General features: G+C 35.5%; 1 protein-coding gene across 8 annotated transcripts in view; it reads right to left on the bottom strand.

Annotated features, from left to right (window-relative positions):
• Apaf1 (apoptotic peptidase activating factor 1) overlaps positions 1 to 18455 on the bottom strand; it is a 90283-nt gene that overhangs the window by 67336 nt on the left and 4492 nt on the right. For all 8 annotated transcript variants that reach the window (XR_007108253.1, XR_007108254.1, XM_047548790.1 and 5 more), the window contains 3 exons: positions 9212 to 9395; positions 459 to 571; positions 192 to 323 (listed from right to left, as the gene is read on the bottom strand). Coding sequence is in view for 6 of the 8 variants with exons in the window: in XM_047548790.1 (XP_047404746.1) it covers positions 192 to 323; positions 459 to 571; positions 9212 to 9395 (429 nt within the window). In the remaining 2 variants the exon portion in view is untranslated. The remainder of the gene's footprint in view (positions 1 to 191; positions 324 to 458; positions 572 to 9211; positions 9396 to 18455) is intronic.

Here is an 18455-nt window from a genome sequence, read left to right as displayed (position 1 = left end):
TTTACTGAATAAAGGAGTACCATAATATCATGTATCCATTTAACATACTAGAGAAGAACTTAAAATACTAAATATCCTAGAAGAGTTTTAGAATGTTCATGTGCTAAAACTGTCACATTTGTTAGCTTAATTTACAAAAGGACAATCATTACCCCTATAATCACTCTCATACACAAAATAAATAATTGTACCTTTGCATTCTTTTATAATACTATGAGCTTGTTCTGGCAAATCTGCTTTTTTCATATTAACAAAAAGGGATAAAATTTCAAGTCCTTTTTCTTTTCCAAGGCCACTCTCCACGGAGACTTCATATTTAGGACCTGCAACAAAATTGCAAGACATAGTAAGTAATCTGGTATGCCACATATTTAGAAGCAACTGAATTAAATAATGAATACCTTTACTTTAGTACCTTTATTAATAAAGGTATTAAAAAGTAAATTAATAATCCTTACCCATTACTGAATCTGTAACACTCTTGTCTCTGGTTGTAAGAAGAATCTGACACTGATTGTCAAATGCTTTTAACACCCAAGAATCCCAAATGTCATCCAAGATCAATAGAGACCTAAATTTTAAAAAATTAAAAATAAAAAATAATCACTAACAACACTTATTTTAAGCCTCCTTTAAAAAAAAAAAACCACACCAGTGTGTTAAGACCTCCTGAATTATTAAAAAAAAAAAAGGATAGATGGCTAGTTTATGATTCTTCTTCCATTCTTTGTTATACTTCCTTTTTCAATATGCTAATTCAAATAAGGGGAAAAATTAGGCTTACCCTTCCTCATACCTCAGATTAGAACATATTAAAATTAGTGTCCATAAAAAGAAGACAGTATACCATATAAGTATTAGCAATTCATTCAGTCATCACTTAATGCCTAAAATGGTAGGATTTTCCAATTTGGTCTTTTTAAGTATCAAGTTTAAAATCAAACTAGGACTGAACTTAGGTTAACATCACAATGAATCATATAATAATAATACTATGTGACCATGCTTCCCACAACACTCACAATTTCAGGTGTTCCAACAAAAAAGAATGCTCTAGCAAAAATATTACTTTTCATTTGGCATACTAGTGAGTTTTTTTCCATCAAAAAAAATCAATTTGCTTATTAAAAATAACAAAGAATCTCAATATCAATTCCTGACTGATCTCTCCAAAAACTTTTTTTTTTTTTTTGATATCAGGGATTGAACCCAGGGGTGCTCAACCACTGAGCCACATCCTCAGCCCTTTTTTATATTTTATTTAGAGACAGGGTCTCACTGAGTTGCTTAAGGCCTCACTAAACTGCTGAGGCTGGCTTTGAACTCAAGATCCTTCCACCTCAGCCTCCAGAACCACAGGGATTACAGGAGTGCACAGCTCCAAAACTTTTTTAAAACTCCTAAGAACAGAGGGGAAAAAATACAACTAAAACCTGATGACAAAATTATACACTAGCATTTTAACTGAACAGCACACTACTTCTATAAACTAAATAAACAAACAACAACAACAACAAAAAAAAAACAAAGTACACACACAGGTGGGAAACCTGCAAAAGCATAAACCAAATGATGCTGACAAAGAAAGAAAACGATTGACTTTCCATGACCTCATACATCTGATAGTGGCTGCTAAAATACTTGGCTAAACAGAGATACTTTTAGTTTAACAAAGAAGGGAAGCAGAACAAGGAAAAAGATATGAACAATTAAAGAGGGAGCAGCTAGTAATCTGTTCCAGTTCCTCCAAGAAAGTAGATAATCAAGGACTATCAAGGGGAGAGGAAGATGATGGAGGGTTATTGAGGTGAAAGAATGAAGAGTCTTCCCTCTAGTGGGGATGCATCAGAATCATCCAGCAGGCTTTTCCACAAGATACTCCTTTCACTTTATATTGATATTAATCCCTACCAATTTGAAAATCTGCCATACTCAGCATATATGAAAGTGTATTGCATTCCCAAACTCATTCACGGGGTCCAGAGGTATAGATCAGCATTAGTGTTTACCTAGCATGTGCAAAGGCCTGGGTTCCATCCACAGTACCACAAAAAATAAAGAAAAAAAAGTTCAAAGCCACTAAAGAATTCTCATCTAGTATACCATCCCACTCCCAAGGCATGCTTTGCTCAGCATTGGGGGCATCTGACCCTGAACCTGGCACAACATTCAATGCTGGTTAAATGAACTTGTTCAAAAAATAGCTGCTAGATTACAGAAGCAAACTGTTGACTGAATCTCAGGTTACATTACTAACATGTTTTTTATTTTTAACTAATATACAGTAATTGTACATAATTATAGGGTATGGTATGACAATTCAATATGTGTGTGTATGTAATGTGTAATGATCAGATCAGAGTAATTAGCATATCTACCATTTCATTTATCATTTCTTTGTGTTGAGAATATTCAAAACTTTCTCTGCTAGACACTTGGAAAGATAAAACAGTCATCAAGCATACTTATCCTACTGTGCTATAGAATATTAAAAGTTAATCATTCTGTCCAATTGCACCCCTATACTCCTTAAACCTTTCTCTATCCTCTTCCTCCCTGATTGATACACACACACTCCCTTCCCAGGTTCAGGAAACCACTTTTCCATAGTACACTCCTATATGAGATGAACTTTTTAATCTACTTATCAATGAGAACAGGGGACACATTTGTTTTTCTATGCCTGGGATTTCACTGAACATGTCCTCCAGTTCCATCCATGTTGCTGCAATGACAGAATTTCATTTTTTTGGTGTCTTAATAATATTATATTTATATACCATATTTTCCTTAGCCAGTCGTCTGTCAGTAGATTCCAGATCTTAGCTATTATTAATAATCCTACAACAAAGAAGAGAATGCAGATTGACACTTTGACAAAATGATTTTATATGGATATATATCCAGTATTGAGACTGCTGGATCACATGGCATTTATATTTCTAGCATTTTGAAGAACCTCCATACTATTTTTTCTCTATGGCTGTACCAATTTACATTCCTTCCAACAGTGTATGAGAGGAAGTTCCCCTTCATCTTCATTAGCATCAATTTTTCAGTCATTTTGGTAACAGCCATTCTAACTGGATTAAGACAATATCTCACTGTTTTTTTGTTTTTGTTTTTTTCGGAAATGGTGTAATATTTATTTTAGATGCAACCAATAGGAACAGGAGGGCAGCTCCCATGAAAGGGACTGCTTTACAAAGAGAACCATTAACGTGAATGTAAATCATAACAGCTTCAGGGACAGTTTAATAACAATCTGACTTTCTATAGGGTGAGTAGAGATGTACCAGCTTTCTCCTGAGTCTTCTGGATCTTCCGCAAAGAAGATTCTCTCTGAACTGCTCTCGAGATTATTGAGGGCAGAGGGCTGCTCTGGGAGTAATGGCCATAAATCCAATTAGTAACTCACTTTCTCTTTTGCTCCAAGCAAAAATGAAATAGCACACTGCACCCCATATAATTATTATGTCAATTAAAATATATATTAAAAATAAAGAAAACAGGGTTGGGGATATAGTTCAGTTGGTAAAGTGCTCGCCTTGCATGCACAAGGCCCTGGGTTCAATCCCCAGCACCACAAAAAATAAATAAACAAATAAACAAATAAATAAAATAGAGCAAACAAATTATTTATGATTCAAAATGTAGAACTGAGATGACTGGAATGAAATAGAATCTGCATCAGCCTAATTTGATTTTTTTTTTACTTCCTCATAAAACACAGTTTATTTTATTTATTTTTATTACCTACCTATTTTTTAATTTTTTAATTTTATTTGTTCTAATTAGTTGTACATGACATAGAATGCATTTATACATTTTGACAGATCATACATAAATAAAGTGTAATCTCTCATTTTTCTGACTGTACATGTTGTAGGATCACATCAGTCATGCAGTCATACACGTACATGAGGTAATAATGTCTGTTTCACTCTATTACCATTCCTTCCCCATGCCCCTTCCCCTCCCTTCACTCCCGTCTACCTAATATAAAGTAACTCTATTCTTCCCTCTCCTCCTGCTTATTGTGAATTAGTTTCTATATATCAGAGAAAATATTCAACCTTTGGTTTTGTGGCTTTGGCTTATCTCTCTTAGCATGATATTCTCTAACTCCATCCACTTACCAGCAAATGCCAGAATTTCATTCTTCTTTAAAGCTGAGTAATATTCTAACATATATATATATATGTATATATATATACACACACACACACATTTTCTTTATCCATTCATCTGTTGAAGGGATCTAGGTTGGTTCCATAGTTTAGCTATTGTGAATTGAGCTGCTATAAACATTGATGTGGCTACATCACTGTAGTATGTTGATTTTAAGTTCACTGTGGTTTCGATTTACATTTCCCTGATGATTAAAGATGTTGACCACTTTTTCATAAAAGTCACCATTTGTATATCTTTTTGTTGACCATTTGTATATCTAATTTGAGAAATGACTATTCAGGTTATTTACCTATTTTTAAATCAGATTAGTTGGATTTTTGCCATTGAATTGTTTGCATTCTGTACATGTTATGGGTATTAATCCCTTGTCAGGTGAACAGTATGCAAATAAATTTCTCCCTTTCTGTAGGTTGTCTCTTCACTCTGCTGATTGTTTCTGCTGTTTTAAGAAGCTTTTTAGGGCTACGGTTGTGGCTCAGTGGTAGAGGACTCACAAAGCATGTGTGAAGCCCTGGGTTCAATCCTTAGCACCACTAAAAATAAAATATAGGTATTGTGTCCACCTATAATTAAAAACAAAATTAATTTTTTTTTAAAAAAGCTTTTAGTTTGATAAAATCCCATTTTTCTATCTTTGCTTTTGTTGTCTGCTTTTGGGGTCATATTCAAAAAAATTATTACCAAAACAAACATCCTGCAGCACTTTCCCTGTTTTCTTTTAGTATTAACATAAGTCTCTGGTTCACTTTGAGTTTATTTTTTAATGTGGTGAGAGACAGGCCCAATTCCATTTTTCTACATATAGATGTCCTATTCTCCCACCACAATTGATGTTCTTGTTGCCTTCATTGAAAATCAGTTCACTATGAATATGTGGATTTATTTCTGGGTTCTCTATACTGTTCATTGGTCTGTGTGTCTGTTTTTATGCCAGTACTATGCTGTTTTGGTAACTACAGCTTTGTAATATGTTTTGAAATTTGGATACTGTAAGGCCTCCAGCTTTGTTCCTTTTGCTTAGGATTGCTTTGGCTATTTGGAGTATTTTGTGATTCCATATAAGTTTTTTTAAATTTCTATGAAGAATGCCATTAGTATTTTCATAGGAATTGCACTTCCTATGAAGAAGACTGCTTTAGGTAATAAGGACATTTTTAACAACATTAATTCTTCCAATCGATGAATATGGGATGTCTTTCCATTTGTGTGAGAATAGGGGATAGCTTTCCATTTGTGTGTGTGTTGTAGCCACTTTAATTTCTTTCACCAATGTTTTGCAGTTTTCATTGTAGAAATAACTCACTTCCTTGGTTAAATTTATTCCTAAATTTTTATAGTTATTATGAACGGAAATTCTTTCTTGATTTCTCTCAGAATTTTTGTTCTTGGTATATAAAGTTGTTACTGATTACCCAGGTGTAGTGGTGCACATCTGTAATCCCAACTACTCAGGAGGCTAAAGCAGGAAGATCACAAATTTGAGGACAGCCTCGGCAATGGAGTGAGACCCTGTCTCAAAACAGAAAATAAAATAATAAAGGCTGGGGATGTAGCTCCATGGTAGAATGCCACTGGATTCAATTCTTAGTATTAAAGAAAGGAAAAAAAAAAAAAAAAAGAAAAAAAGAAAAGAAAAGTTGATTTTTGTATGTTGATTCTGTATCCTGAAAACTTACTGAATTCATGTCAGTTCTAATAGTGTGTTTGGGTGGAACCTTTAGGATTTTCTTTATATAGATCAAGTTGTCTTTCCTATTTGAATGCCCTTTTTTTCTTTCTCTTACTTTATTCCTCTGGCTAATACTTCCAACACTACATTGAATAAAAGCAGTGAAAACAGACATCCTTGTCATGTTCCTATTCTTGGTGGAAACAATTTCAGTTTTTCCCATTCAGTATATTGACTGTGGGTTTGTCATATATAGGCTCTACTGCGTTGATGTATGTTCCTTCTATACTTAACTTGTTGTGGGTTTTGATAATGAAGGCATGCTGTTTTATCTAATGCTTAAGTATCTATTGAGATGATCATATGGCTTTTGTCCTTCATTCTGTTGATGTAATGTATTACATTTATTGATCTGTATATGAATTATCCTTGTATTCCTAGGATGAATCGCATTTGATTATGGTGTATACTCTTTTTAATGTGTTGGGGCATTTTGTTTGCTAGGACTATTTTTTTTTTTTTTTTTTTTTTTTTTGAGAATTTCTGCATCTATGTTCATCAGGGATTCAGGGATACTGGTCTGTAGTTTTCTTTATGGTTATGTTCTCATCTAGTTTTGGTATCCAGGTAATCCCAGTCTCATAAAAGGAGTTTGGAAGGGTTCCCTCCTTCTGTATTCTTTAGAACAGTTTGAAAATATAATCAGTGTCAGTTCTTTAAAGATGTGGTAATACTGGACAGTGAAGCTATCCAGTCCTGAGCTTTTGTTGGAAGAGTTTTTACAACAGTAGAGGACTCACCTAAGCATTTCTTGTAGGCCCAGTCTAATGCTGAAGAATTCCCTCAGCTTACTTAAGACTTCATTTGTTCTTAATTTCTGAAGGATAATTTTCCTAGGCAAAGTACTTTCAGTTGGCAGGATTTTTTCTTTCCCCCAGGACTTATATCATTCCATTCTCTCCTGACCTGTAAGGTTTCAGCTCAAAAGTCTGCTGTTAGTCTAAAGAGGATTCCCTTATATGTGACTTGACACTTCTTTGTGGTGCTGGTGGTACAGCTCCATGGTAGAGGACTTGCCTGGCATGCCCAAGGCCCTGGGTCAAATTCTCTATGCCACTGGAAAAAAAAAAATCCCTGTTTTTGATAGTCTAACTATAATATGCCTCAGAGAGGATTATTTTTGATCAAATCATTCTTAGTCATAGGGATATTAGGGGTCCTTTGAATTTTCTGGATTTGAATGTCCATATCTTTCCCAAGTTTTAGAAAGTTTTCAGTAATTATTTCATTAAATGAGTTTTCTACTTCCCTTCTTCTTCCATAACAAAAGTGAGTATTTGCTCACTTAATGGTGTCCCGTAAGTCTCACAAGCATTTTTTTCCCCTTGATTGAGTTATTTCAAAAGACCTGCCTTATTCAGGTATGATAGTACATGCTTATAGTCCTAGCTACTCAGGAGGCTAAGATGGAGGAATCACTTGAGCCCATGAATTTAAGACCAGTCTAGGCACTAGTGAAACAGCATCTCCAAAAAAAAAAAAAAAAAAAAGCCTTCAAGCTCAGAAATTCTTCCCTCTATTTGATACAGTTTGCTTTTGAGGCTTTCACCTGTATTTTTTTATTTTAAGAATTTAAAATTTATTCAGTTCTTTAGCTCTATGTTTTCTTCTGTGTGGTTCTTTTTTAAGATCTCTAGCTCTTTGCTACATTTCTTATTCAGATCATGAACTATCTTCTTAATCTCCCTGAACTGTCTATATTATCATACCTCAGTAAGTTTTCTTAAAACCATTCTGAATTCATTTTCATGCAATTGGTTGATTTCCTTTTCTTTGGAGTCTGTTACTAGAGTTACAGGTTCTTTTGGAGGCAGCATGTTACATTACTTTTTCATGTTTATTTTCCTATATTGATAATTATACATCTGGTAGATCGGTTGACTAATGGTTTTCATAATAAAAGCATCTCCTGGAAGTGAGTCCTACAGTGTCAGTTGGGTAGGCTACGATGTCTTTGGTTCCATGTGGACCTAATACTATAGTGTCTATGTGGCTTATTCAGCTATAATCAATATAGGTGATGCCTGAGGGTATCTTAGTGCCACCAGCTAGCATACAGCTCTATTAGGTGGGGTAGATTCATCAGAAGCTATGGGCATGGAGTGCCCGGGTATGGATGTGGGCTGCTCATCAGTTTCCATGCATTACATGGGGTAGGCCACTCTGATAGTCCCAACAGGCGAGGTACAACTGGTACAACAGTGGAGGCTGGGTACCTGTCAGTTTCCAAGGACAGCACAGGAATTCCTCCAGTAGGTCCAGGTGTGCCAGACACTGCTATGAACTATTTCACAGTTTTCAATGGCCACAAGGGAGACAGAAGATCAGTTGCTATTTACATTAAACCTATTTTACCCATAACTTAACAGGAGAAGCAACCAAATTTCTCTGAGCAGCTAAGCCTGCTGAGGCCCCAAGAAGCAGATGGGCAGCCTTTCCCAAGCAAGTCAAGCACTTGAGACCACAAGAAGGTACCTTGTGTCCCTCAGACACCAATGAGCACCTCAACTGGGCCCACTAGCATGGTGTGATTCCCATGGAGCCAGGAGACACACTTCAGGCATTCTGCCCCTGCTACTGTTCTGAGCCTTGCACTTTATAACTATAATGATAGTTATTGAATAAATTGTTCAAAGAACAAACACAGTAGAAGAGTTACATGCACACTCTAAAAACTAAGACAACCCAATATAATAGATCCATTAAAAATTGTCCCTCCCTTTTTTATATCTTGTTCTGTCAATCTATTAGAAACAACAGATTCAAAGTACTTTCTAGCAAAGTACTTGCTTGCACTTTCTAGCAAAGACCACACACTAACTCACCTATGTAAGATTCCTCAAGAACCTACAATGGCACATATGAGACAAAATGATTAAGTAGGATGCAAAAGAGAATAGTAGCAATTTTAAGCCAAGTACTACTTTTTTTTTTTTTTTTTAATAATAAGAAAGAGCTGAAGGCAATGGCACATGCCTGTAATTCCAGCAGCCCGGGAGGCTGAGGCAGCAGGATCACAAATTCAAACCCAGCTTCAGCAACTTAGTGAGGCCTTAAGCAACTCAGCAAGATTCTGTCTCTAAATAAAATATAAAAAAGGGGCTGGGGATGTGTCTCAATGGTTAAGCACCCCTGAGTTCAATCCTCAATACCAAAATAAAATAAAATTATAATAAGAAGAAAAAGAACAGCAAGAAAGCAATGGCTCTTTCTGAGCCCCTCTACAGAAGAGCAGAAAAAGGGTATGATGTTTTCAAGCTGTCAGTACATAAGTGTGGCCACCGGTACCTTGGGTGTTTGCGCAGCATTAGAATGCGGAGACGGTCTTTAGCCTCTTCAATGTTAAGAGGAAGCCTCTGGGAGAAACTCTCATCCTGATCCAACCGCGAGCAGAGATTCTGCAGTTTCATCAGAAGTCCAGATTTGTCTTGTTTTCCAACTGAAACCCAATGCACACCCCCTGGGAAACAACCTAATGAGGAAAAGAATAATAAACTGAAGGCCTTTGAAGAGCAGTGCCCCTTTGAATGGCTTTACTATTAAGCAACAGATTTACTAAAATCTCCAATCTTATATCTTTACCTTCTCTTAATTCAGGTTTTTTATTTTTTTCTTCTGCAGTACTGGGGATTGAACTCGGGGACTCACAAGTGTTCTGAGCTACATCCCCAGTCCTATTTTAATTTTAATTTTTTATTCTGAGACAGGGTCTCACTTAATTGCCCAAGCTGGCCTTGAACTTGTGACCCTCCTGCTCAGTCTCCTGAGTAGTTGAGATTATAAGTATGCACCACCACACCCGGCCAGACTATAAATTTTGATAGAGGTTACTGTTTAGTTTTAAAGCTTGAATCTAAAAGAAATTAAAGATCTAAAGAAACTGAAATTTAGAGGAAATCTGAATCTGATTATCAGGGAATCTTATCAAGTAAAATTTTGCAATCTTTGGTCTACATCATTAGTGATCATGGTATAAAACCATTTTCAACCTCAACACTCCTAATGTTTTGGGCTGAATAATTCTTTGTTGTAAGGGACTTTCCTATGCATTACAGGAAGATTTACTGCCTTCCTGGCCTCTATCCCTTAGGGTGCCAGAATTCCCCCTCAGCAGTACTAAAACCCCAAAATGTCTCCCAACACTGTCAAATGTTCCCTGGACAACAAAATCACCCAGGTGATGATGTCCAGGAACACAAAAGTTACTCATTATGGTTCTCTTATGTAGACTTTTAAAGTAAGTTAAGTTCAAGTCTGGCTCTACTGCTTACTAGCTATGCAACTGTTAGTAAATCACTTAACCTCAGTTTCATTTCTATTCCACCTATTTCAGAGTTGCTGTGAGAAATTAACATAAAGCATTGAAACTACTATTAATTATAAAGAATTATAACAAACAGGATTATTGGTATTATGAATCTGAGAGTACCTTAAAAATATTAAGATTTGAACTAGTAAGCACTTACAAGAATAGTCATTATTATTATTACGGTTACCATCAGTATTGTTAATTAAACCACATCTTGAAGTATGTATTTTTATTTCCATATGCATCAGGTGTATGAGGACTAACAAGTGTAGTCTTAAGACTTAATGAGATCCCCATAGGTTAAAAAAATACACAAATATATTATATGTACATATGAGGGGTCCTTATATCCAAAATATGGTGAATAGTAGCATTAGATCACTGATAAGTGATATTAACCATAAAGATTTCTATTACATGATCATAAAAATATAACAAAAAGCAAAAACCAGATACAAATATAAATTACATCAAAGGGCAATTTGTTTACTGGTATTCACAAGTAATTAATTATAAAAATAAATCACTATTCTAAAAACTTAATCATATAAAAGAAATACTTTATGTAAAAAAGCCTATTTAAGAGTTCAATGTATGTTAATTAATTTATTCCTCACAACACCCTATCAAGCAGAATTATTATTCTTGCCAGGCATGGTGGCTCGTGTCTATAATCCCAGCGACTCAGGAGGCTGAAGCAGGAAGATCGCAAGTATGAGGCCACTCTCAGTAATTCAGTGAGGCCCTAGGAAACTTGGCAAGGCACTCTTAAAATAAAAAATAAAAAGGTTGGGGATGTAACTCAATGGTAAAGTGCCCCTGGGTTCAATTCCCAGTACCAAAAAAAAAAAAAAAAAAAAAAAAAAAAAAAAAAAAGAAGAAGAGATTATTATTCCCATCCTGCAGACAGAGAAACTAAGATATAGAAAAGGTAAAAAATTTGACCAAGGTTACACATTTAAGAAAGTAAAACTGGTGGGATTCAAGCATCAAGTATCAATTCTTAAATTATACCCTATTGTGGGAAGCCATCTATGAGCCATGTATGAAATGAGCAACCCTCAAGCCATTAGACAGGGAAGCCCTGTTTTGAGAACTCCTAGGCATAAACTCCCTGGTGTGAGAAAGTCCAACTAAAGTTGCTCCCCTGTTCTAGCTCACAGCTCAAGTTCAAGCACACCTTGGGGATCGGAGTAACCTGCCAAGAAATAAATGCAAAATAACCTGCTTACTGCAAGACCCCTGCCACACCAAGAAGCAAGTGCCTAAACAGCACTCTTCCCACAATGAAACAGATTCCTACCTGAACTGTACTGCTATAATTAAAGCAAGCTGGGCTGCTTCTTTGTTAGAACCAGACTCTTCTGGACGGCTCAACTAGTCATGCCCCTGCTTTAAAAATATTCCTGCCTTTCTGTCTTATTTTCTGATATATTACTTTCATAGTACTTATTTTACAGCCAGCCCATCCCTCTGATGGGTACCCATTCCTTGGCCCACATGGGACATGAGTGAGACCCTATCTGCCTCTATAAAGATAATCACTGCAGCACTGTTTGCAACAGGAAAATACTAGAAACAACCAGCATTGTTAACCTACCATCCCATTACAGAATTCCCAAGTACAAGGCAGGTCCAATTATAATAAATGTAGTTTGGAATATTAAATAGGACTTAACATTTAATTTTCATAATTTGAAGCAAGCTGGGACTCTGAATCTGTACAAGGACCTCTGGAATAAGTCAGAATGGTAATGAGAAAAAACAGTAAAGCTGTTTCTGATTATAACCTAAATACCCCAAAGCAATGGTTATATCCACTGTATAAATCTAGTAAAATTACCAAGGTTTATGATCATGAATTTAAATTGAAACTCAGTTGGGTGGTTTGCTCCAAAAAAGAGAAAGCAAGTAATGATCCAAAAGCCATGGGGAGCAGAATAGAATACCTACTCCATTATCTGGCATAAAGAAGTGGGAATTGGTCTTTACCCAAGAAAAGGAAAAAAGGAAAAAGTGTTCAGTATGTGCTCAGGAGTTGCTGAATGAAGGATAATAAAATCTAGGCCCAAGTCTAAAAGTGGGTGAAATAATAAGGATATTATGGAATCAATGAATGAGAAACTCTTGATGGGTCTAAGAACAGCAATAGTGAACTCCAAGAAGAAAATAGGTAGAGGTGTGCAGAGTAGAATAGAAAGTTTAATGTCAAGATTTCAAGAGTGGAATAGTTCTTTTTTTTTTAGTATCAGGGATTGAACACAGGGGCACTTATCCAATGAGCCACATCCCCAGATCTTTTTATTTTAAGACAGAGTCTTGTTAAGTTACTTAGGGTCTCACTAAGTTGCTAAGGTTGGCTTTGAACATGCAATCCTGCTGCCTCAGCCTCCCAAGTTGGGATTACAGACTTGCACCACTACATCTTGCAAAATGGTATAGTTCTAATGATAACAAAGATCAGGATCCAGCCTGTGACTGGGGTACTTGGCTGAAAAAAAAAAAAAAATGGTCACAACACAGGAGACAATGAGGTCAAGAAACTGAGACCAAAATTTTAGATGACTCACCTACATAGATATAGAAATCTACAGAAATCACTGAAAGTGCTAACAGAAGGACTTAAGGTTATAAGCCAAGAATTTAAACTGTCAATAAATAAAAGGGCAATTGTATCACTGGAAAACATAAGTAAAATGAATCTCCAAGCATTTAGATGGAAAAGAAGGTAGTTTTAATGGTCTGGAGGAGCAACCAACAGCCAGGACAAATCCTCCTATTTTCTGATCTTGCATGTAGAATACAAAAGGAAAAGAAATGTCCATCCCAAACCAGTCATTGAAGGTGGCTGTGTGGAAGGTGGGGTAATCTCAGTAAGAACAGGTTAATACAGAGAAGTTTCCTGATTACAGAGGAGGTGTTGTGAAGGTATGGCAGAAAGCATCAGGACAGTAGAAGAGACCTAGATCAGAATTTGACAATGAGTACTGACTACATGAGAATCTGAAAGATATGGCCAGGAGACAGGGAACTCTGAAGTAACTGAGATAGAGGGCTGTGAAGCCAGTGTCTTAGAAGATGTGGACAAGAAGTCCTACCACTTTATTCCTAAAAGCTTCCTGAAGTTCCCTCAGACCTACTTCAGTATAAGTCAATGGTTATGAAACAGCAAATCCTTGATGCTTCATTTAATGTTACAGCTGGGTCTTATGTGTATGCATATTTGCAAGTGCAGAGAAAAAAATTCACTCCAAACTGTTAACCAAGATTATCTTTGGGCTAGGATTTAGAATTCAGGAGAAAGGAAAGAATGTCAAGTGAAGGGAACTTTTAACTTCTTTTTACATGAAAATCCTACTTTTGTAGTATGTAAGTAAATTAAATGTTTGTAATTAATTCATGCTTTCTATTGAATTTTTTTAAAGCATCCCCAGGAGTAAACATATGAGGCTTATCCTGGCAGAAATTAATAATCTAACAGGATCAAGGAAATCTTGGAGAGAAAAGAAACAAATAAGTAAGAAGCTTGTAAAGAAAGTGTCTGTGCCTTAAAATCTCAACATATAAAAGAGGACATCTTGATGCAGCTACTCAGTAAACTCACACTTTAAGGACTTATTACCTAGATTAAAAGGCTTTCTCCCCTAAATTTAAGACTAAGAAGTTAGGGCATTATTAATACACTCAAAAAAAAAAATTACTAGCTTTACAAAGAAAGGCAGACAGAACCCCACTCCCGCTACTGCCAACTTGTATTCCGTGCAGCTGTGGCTTCCTGTCAGCCTTCCATCAGCACCCCTAACCTCTCTGGATTTAAGGCATCCCAACCCAACCACTGTACTCCAGGTCAACTGTGTACACCTGAGTTCAAGTTGCTTTCTTCTCTCACCTGAACCAACTGGTCCTTCTGCCTCTGCTCTTATTCCCTAAATTCCCCTTTCCTCACAGAAACCAGAAAGATCTTTTTAAAAATACTCCACTCAAAACCTTTCAATTGTTTGTTACTAAAAATAAAATTCAAACTTCTTATATGACAAAAAAAGAAAAACAGGTCAAGTGACTAACTGATCTGCACATCTCCATGACATTATCTAGTTAAATACTGAGATATTATTTCCATATTTCAAAAAGAATCTAAACATCTTAACCATGGGCACAAGAGGGAGCAATTTCGCCTTGAATGAGGGCTATATTTATAATTCATTCAGAGAAATTTATCCAGGGAAAAATTGCCTTTATTTCAAGAATACAAATCCTACTTTCACATGAGGTTTTTCCTGTTAGCAATTTAATAGCATTAAGGAAATCCTGGGAAGGACAGAAACAAATAGGTAAACAGCCTATGCAAAAAACTTCCATGCTTTAAAAACTCAGGTAAATACAGTACCATAAATGGTTCAAAGATATGTCAACAATTTCTCTGCAAAGAAGAAAAAACAAAGGATTGAACTTTGAAAAAAAAATGGGTTACTTAAAAATATCTAGGCATAAACATCTAAGAACTTAATATTCTTTAATTTATGCCAATCACCATTCTGATAACAAAACTTGTGTGTAACATTTCCATCATCTTTACTTTTTTTTTTTTTTTTGTGTGTGTGTGGGTGTGGTGCTGGGGATCGAACCCAGGGCCTTGTGCATGCAAGGCAAGCACTCTACCGACTGAGCTATCTCCCTAGCCCACTCCATCATCTATACTTTTAAAATAAAAGGTTTTTATATTATAATTAATGGCAAAAAGCCAAATTCCTATATTTTTAGAATGAAAGTAATCTCAAGAGAGTAAAATCTATCTTGAGAAAGCATCTCTTTTTGTTCATCTGTGGTACCGGGGATTGAATCCAGGTCCTTGCACAGGCTAGACAGGCTCTGAGCTACCTACACAGCCACAGAAAGCATCTACTCTTGAACTAGCAGACATACAAAGCAAAAACTCAAGAGATTGAAGAGTTCCATGTGAAAGGTGAGGCTATAACAGGATGATATAAGCTAAACTTGGGAAGCACAAATTAGAGTGCAAAAAAAAAAATATTAATTTGACTACATGGAATTAAAGACTTCTCTTCTTTAAGAACATCCAGGACAAAGTCAATAGAGGATAAGTTAGAATAAGGTAATAACAAAGTCAAAAACAAACAAGTCTAACTTTGAGAACACATGAGAAACTCCTGAAAAGCAACAAGATGGAAATCTCAATAAAAAAGTACATAACTGATATAAACAATCTATAAAAGGGAACCTAAAACACTAACAAGCTTATGAAAAAATGTTCAAACTTGAATTATCAGAGAAATGCAAATTGAAAGATACTATTTTACTTCGGCTAGGCTTGCAAATTTTACAAAGTTGGATTACACTGTCACTGGGAAAGGGAGGCCATTTGGAGCCCACATACCCTGCTGGTGGAAACACAAACTGTAGTGCAATCAAATTTGATGTTAGTATATCCATTTGACTTAGCAATTCTTCTAGTTATATATACACAAGAAACACTCTTGTAAAGATTCAACCCAGCTTTGCTGGAGCAAGAGTTGGAGACAATGTACATATTAGGGGAATGGAGAGTAAAATATGTTGGTAGCAATCAGGTGTAACCAATAATTTGTACATGCAGCAACAAGAATAAATCTCAACAATGTGGCAGGAGATAAGAAACTCAATAAAATAACACCATAACATTTATGCAAATTTAAAATATCCACATACAAACTAGACACTTTATGAGAGCACATACAACACACAGGCATTTATGAAGAACATACATTAAATACACTGGGATTCTATTACTTCTCATACAAAAAGGGACAGGTAAAAAATGAAAATGGGAATTTTGAAAAGAAAATAAACAAATAAATACAGTAAGAGGCTAAGCTTTGCAAAGATCTAAAATAAATAATGAACCATGAACTAAAGAACAAGATTAACTTAAACTCCTGAACTTCAGATCTCACAAAACTATGAGAGAAATGAATTAAACTTACATATACTGACAGTTATTAATATATCTGGGATTTTCTCAACAAAATGGTTAAAATCTATTCCAAGATAACAATTTATATAATATGATTCCTGAGTAATTAATTCCATAAATTTATATTCAATTTTAATACCTAAAATTGAAAATTCATCACAATATACAGCAATTTAAATGGGGGCATTCTTTTAATCCTAAAAATTAGTATACATATTTTTTAAAAGTTCATAATACTGAAATAAAGACTTGTTTCTTCACATTAAAGGAACTTAAGCCAATTTTATCCTGAAATATCCTCAGTGATCAATTTTGCAGTAGAGATTTAAAAATATTCCCTTGCCAGGAATGGTGGCACATACTTGTAATTCCAGCACTTCAGGAGGCTGAAACTGGAGGATTGCAAGTTCAAAGCCAGCCTCAGCAACTTAATGAGGCCCTAAGCAACTTAGCAAGACTGTCTCAAAATAAAAAATAAAAAGGATCAGGATCGGGGATGTGGTTCAGTAGTTAAGTAGCCCCAGATTCAATCCCCAACACCAAAAAAAATATATATGTATGTGGTCTGTGAGTCTGCATATATATGTATATGTGTATGTATGTATAAGTGTGTGTCTGTGTTTATTATTAATTAAATTAAACCACACTTATATATATGTATATCCCTGACTCTGAGACTTGCAAGGAGCTAAGTCCCAGGAAAATTCTCTGTAATGACAGAAGGAAAAAAAAAGGGTTAGGAATTGGTCATCCTTCTGACAAGAGTATAATCAATGCTACTAACAAAGTAGTCTATGAAGCTAAAAGCTAAAGCCTTGTCTATAATAGATGTGCCCGAGCCTCCACCTTTTCAAATCTCTTAGATTTAAAAATACTTACTCCATTCAACCTATCAGCCTTAACTGCTGATTACGTCTCATGTGCAAAAGGAAGAAAACAAAGTTTAACTATTAGAAATTAGGAACTATCTTTGAATTCCCCTATAAGTGTTCAACAGACAGGACTCATTAAGGAATAGAAGCAACCAAACACTGAGGAAGCTCTATGACTATTTCTGATGAACATCCTCAGAATCTACCAGACTCTTATCTACCAAACATGCCTGAAACCCTTCTCTACCCAGGATGCCCTCCCCATCCAGTAACATTCACTACCCTTTCTCCCTTCCGTACTCTCCCATCCTACCTCATCTACCTGGTAAACTTTTATTCTTCCTTCAAACTCCTGCTAAAATATCACCTTATTGAGGAAGCCTGTCTATTTCCCCCAGAGAGTTACAGTTCCCTTCCTTTGTACTAACTTTGTACTTTATATTTTCTTTTAATTTCAATTTATCACAGAATCATAATTTGATTATATGTCTGGTTACCCTACTAGACTACTAGTGAATTCCTCAGTTATACAAATTACACCTTCATTTTGGATCCCTTGTGACTAAAACTGCCAATCTCAAAGGAGGCTCTCAAACATTTAGTGAATACATGAATACCTGAAGCAAGAAAATTTAGTCACCAGATGTCAAATGAATATATAAAGCCTACCTGCAAACACCCATAGGCTGCTACTGTCAACTCCCAGGTTTTCTTCTTGGAGCTTATACATAGACAAGTTACTAAGCATTTTTTTTTTTTTTTTAAAGAAAAGCAACTAATAGAATTAACTGTAGAAATTAAATTAATAGTTTAAACTACTATAGGATATCAAATACAAGGGAGAATCACCCATTGAGAGAATCATTAATGGAACTGAGTGTCTATGAATCTCTTACCCTATACCACTCAATGACAGAAAGGTATAAGTCTAGTTCTGTCTAAAAGGCAGAACTGAATAGTCTTTCAAAATCCTTTTTCATCCTACAATTCCCTCATTTTTAAAGATCCCAACTTTACTCCAGTAATAGTAAGTGTCATCTGACACCCTCTTGAATTAATTCAAGGCTAACCAAGCCTCGTTATGATAGATGACACAGAATATAAATTCTAAACTTAACCATGTGGTTGGCAGAATAATGGCCCCCTAAAGATGTCCACAATCTAATCCAAAGAACTACTGAATATGTTAACTTAGATGGCAAAAGGGACTGTAGATTTCATTCAATTAACGATTTTAAGATGAGATTATCGTGGATTATGAAGCACAGACATGGTAATCACAAAAGCCTTTATAAGAGAAAGGCAATAAGGTCTGCAAAAGAAAAGAATGTGAATGAATGAAAGACCCCTTCACGGGGTGAAAAATGCAAGCAAAAGAAT

Source organism: Sciurus carolinensis, chromosome 4, assembly GCF_902686445.1.
Source record: "Sciurus carolinensis chromosome 4, mSciCar1.2, whole genome shotgun sequence".
NCBI lineage: Eukaryota > Metazoa > Chordata > Mammalia > Rodentia > Sciuridae > Sciurus > Sciurus carolinensis.
This window is presented reverse-complemented; position numbering and strand designations above follow the sequence as displayed.